Genomic DNA, 3704 nt, shown 5'->3' with positions numbered 1-3704 from the left:
CCTAAGATAGAGGTTTGAGTCAGCTTGACATTAGTTTAGGCTCTCTTTTTCTCTCTCCTTGTTCCTCCTTCTCTTTCCCCTCCCCCCTCCAGCCAGTTGTTTCCTGGGCTTTGTCTGAGATACACTGTACAGTTTTAGTCCCAGTCTACCACTGCCTGCTGAGAGATACTCAGAGGCGAGATGGAGGAGCAGCCGCCAGGAAGTTTCTGACACCACTAAGCTCTGGGCCTCTGCCTCTGTGCTGATAGTACAGGACAGCAGTAACCTCAGGAGAAAGGCATCCAGAGGCCTGCGCCGAGTTCTGGGCTTGTGGCTAACTCAAGGGAGGAGAAAGGACGGCCTGGAAATGCCTATCTTAGATTCATCTTATTTGCCACCAACCATCTTTATCTTGATTCACGTTCTTGGAATTGCTGGTGTTCTATACTGGAAGAGATATGCCAGAGACAGAGCAGGTAACTGGTGTGGTGTTATTCTTTAAATACACTGTGGGGCTTTGGAGGGTGGGGTAAATGATGGATGTCTTCCCAGTTGCTTTCCTTAAAGGGCCAGTATGTCCTCTCAGTTGGGGTGCTGTCAGACAGAGAGAGAGAGAAATAGAGAGAGAGAGAGAAGGTGTGTGTACCGAGGAAACTGGACTGCCTGGGACCAATTTGGGACCTGGACTCTATCTCGTTCTATCGTTCTATGAGGCTGTCTCGAGAGTGCTGGTTAGATGAGGTGATGTCTGGGCTAGAAGCTAGGGGGAAGTAGAAACTGAGCTTTAGTGTCCTTCCCCAGAAAATATAGGCCTTTAGGACTTTCTCAATCTCAAAGTTTTTTTTTTTTTTTTAACCCCAAACAAATACTAACTTTGTGATCCTTCTTCAGATACAGGTGTGGAAAAACTTGTGGGATTAGGGATGTTGCTGAATGTGTTGTATTTTCTAGTAAGAAAAGGCAGGAAGAGAGGTTAGTCAGACAATGGGTCAAGAACACTGGGGTGCCTCCCTGTGTTCTTTTTGATGTTTTTGAAACTTCTTTACCCCTCAACCAGCTACATAGTTTATGTGTATCCAAGTTATGGTGTTCAGTGCAAGGAAGTTGAGGTTTCTGTTCACCAGGGAATCAGGGCCCTGATACTTTAAAATAAATATATTTTCTAATGGTTCTAGACCCTTTTTCTTCCCATTGCTATTAGTTACATTTTACTCCATTGACTTCTAAATGCCCAGTGAAGGGATCAGTCCTGCGTTTAGCTGATTCTAAATCTCCATTACTGAGGATGGAAAAAGTTTAACTTTTGCCATACTATGTCTTTGGGATCTTTAGCACTATTATTGTGACAGCTCACCACTTTCAATCCAAGATATAGAAGCCCTGTTACCTCGTATCTTACAAGAGGGACCTCTGGTGACCTATTACTTAGCTCTCTATTAAAAGTTCATGAATCTTTACCAGAATTAGATTCAGTCGTTCCCTAGTGTTCTTTCTGGTAAGTCCCTTACTAAAAAAAAAAACAAAAAAACAAAACAAAAAAAAACTCTTGACTAAATTTCCAGATACAAGTGTCCATATTAGCAAAAACAGAGACAGACATTTAGAAATATATTTGTCTGTATGGTGGTATGTGTCAAAGAGAGATACCCTCCCCCCATAGTTTTCCTGAAATGTAAGCCTCTATCTGAGTTTGGGAGCTCTGGTAGCATAGTGCCTAAGGCACTTGACTGCTAACCAGAAGGCTGGCAGTTCAAGCCCACCAGCCCCTCCTCGGAAGGAAGATGGGGCAATCTACTTCCATAGTGATACTTGCTTGGCAACCCAAGGAGGGGTTGCTATGACTTGGGTCTGACTTGATGGCACATAACAGCAACAACAACAACAACATCTGAGTTTACAAAGAAAGGGGTGAATAGACAGGCATGAGTTTAATCAATACTGTTTACTATTTCACATGTAATGAGAAAATAAATATCATTTAGCTGGAGGCTACTGTCTCCCCCACCATGCATTTTGGTAATGGCATTTCTAAACTACTAATGATTAATATTTTAAAAGTTTACCTTCAATATTGGCTTCTCTGGAATTTAGAAGTTATAGCTCTTTTATGTGCTTTCTTTTTATGTTTTAAAAATACTAATTTCATAAACAACCATAAAATATACAAACTAAAAAGAAGAAAATTACATTGTAAGAGCTTTATATTTATATGAAATAACTTTGATCTACACCTAATAGTTGTACTGGAAATGTGCTATGTTCCGCTTATTTATCTGTAAAATTAAAGCATTTAATATATTTTTTTCACTTGGAGAATATGGCTACCAAAGCTTCCATGGAGATTAAGAGATTCTGCACACTTTTGATTATAATTTCAGTTTTTAGACATATTTAATTAAAAATTAAAAGCAATATATATACTCTAATATACTACCTGCCAATGTTAACACATTGGACATCTTCAGAATAAAGTTTTCCCACCAATCTGTGTATGTAGGAGCCCTGGTGGTACAGTGGTTAAAGTGCTTAGCTGTTTACTAAAAAGGTCAGCAGTTTGAACCCACTAGTCACTCCACAGGAGAAAGATGTGGCAGTCTGCTTCCATAAAGGTTTATAGCTTTGGAACCCCTTATGGGGCAGTTAACTTTGTCCTATAGGGTTTCTTTGAGTCAGAATCAACTCCATGGCAGTGGGTTTGGTTTGGTGGGTTTGCATATATATGTTTGCATTGCTTACATGTATATAACTTGATTAAAAAGGTGTAGGTTGTCTCTTCCGATCTGGTCTCTTTTTCTTTAAATTGTACAACATATATTGTTGCAGAACATACTGCAGAACAACAACAACAAAAAAAACAAACCCAAGGCCATTAAGTTGATTCCAACTCATAGTGACCCTATAGGACAGAGTAGAACTTCCTCATAGAGTTTCCAAGTCAATAAATCTTTATGGAAGCAGACTGCTTCATCTTTCTCCCATGGAACAGCTGGTGGGTTCTAATAGCCAGCCTTTTGGTTAACAGTCAAATGTTGTAACTACTATGCCGCCAAAGCTCTTTTACTGCAGAAAGACATAAGTTCTAGCAAAACTCTGGTATATGAGCTCAGATGGTAAAGCCATTATAGTGTACAACATATTGCTACAGGATACTATTGTAATATTGATTTAATATGTAACAAAAGTTTCTATGCTTGCTCACTTTCATGTTCATTTTTATATATTGTAAAGAATGTGCATTGTTTTTAGATATTGAAGGTACTCAACTTTGGGACAAATATTTTCTGCTTCTCTTTCAAGCTTTTATGTCAATTTATTTTTTTAAGATGTATTTTATTGAAATATAATTTATATACAGTGAAATACACAAAACTAAAGTGACATGGGTCAATGCATTTTTTTTTTCAGTATTTCCTCCCTTCCCTTCCCCTTCCCTCCCCTCCCACCACTGGCAACCAGCAAAGAAAGTTTCCCTCCATATGTAAACCTTTCCTTGACCCTCCACAACAATGAGCTAATACTGTATCTGTCCTTCTGTAATTGACTTAAGTCATTCAGCATAATGTCCTCCTAGTTCATCCATATTATGCGTTGTTTTGCAGACTCTGCATTATTCTTTAGTGCTGCATAGTGTTCCATTATGTGTATGTACCATAGTTTGGTCATCCACCCTTCCACTATAAAGCTTAGAGATAAGTCCCTTGCCAGATACGTAATTATCAACAAGT

At 39.0% G+C, this 3704-nt stretch overlaps 1 protein-coding gene across 1 annotated transcript in view; it reads left to right on the top strand.

Annotated features, from left to right (window-relative positions):
• Window positions 1-346: 346 nt before the first annotated feature.
• MACF1 (microtubule actin crosslinking factor 1) overlaps window positions 347-3704 on the top strand; it is a 307684-nt gene continuing 304326 nt past the window's right edge. The window contains exon 1 of the mRNA XM_042781878.1: window positions 347-455. Coding sequence (XP_042637812.1) covers window positions 347-455 — 109 coding nt within the window. The remainder of the gene's footprint in view (window positions 456-3704) is intronic.

This window comes from Orycteropus afer, unplaced genomic scaffold (assembly GCF_000298275.1).
Source record: "Orycteropus afer afer isolate SDZICR_OR568_19922 unplaced genomic scaffold, OryAfe1.0 scaffold00192, whole genome shotgun sequence".
NCBI classification, from domain to species: Eukaryota; Metazoa; Chordata; class Mammalia; order Tubulidentata; family Orycteropodidae; genus Orycteropus; species Orycteropus afer.
Note: the sequence above shows the minus strand (reverse complement) of the source record. Positions and strands in the feature narration are given on the sequence as shown.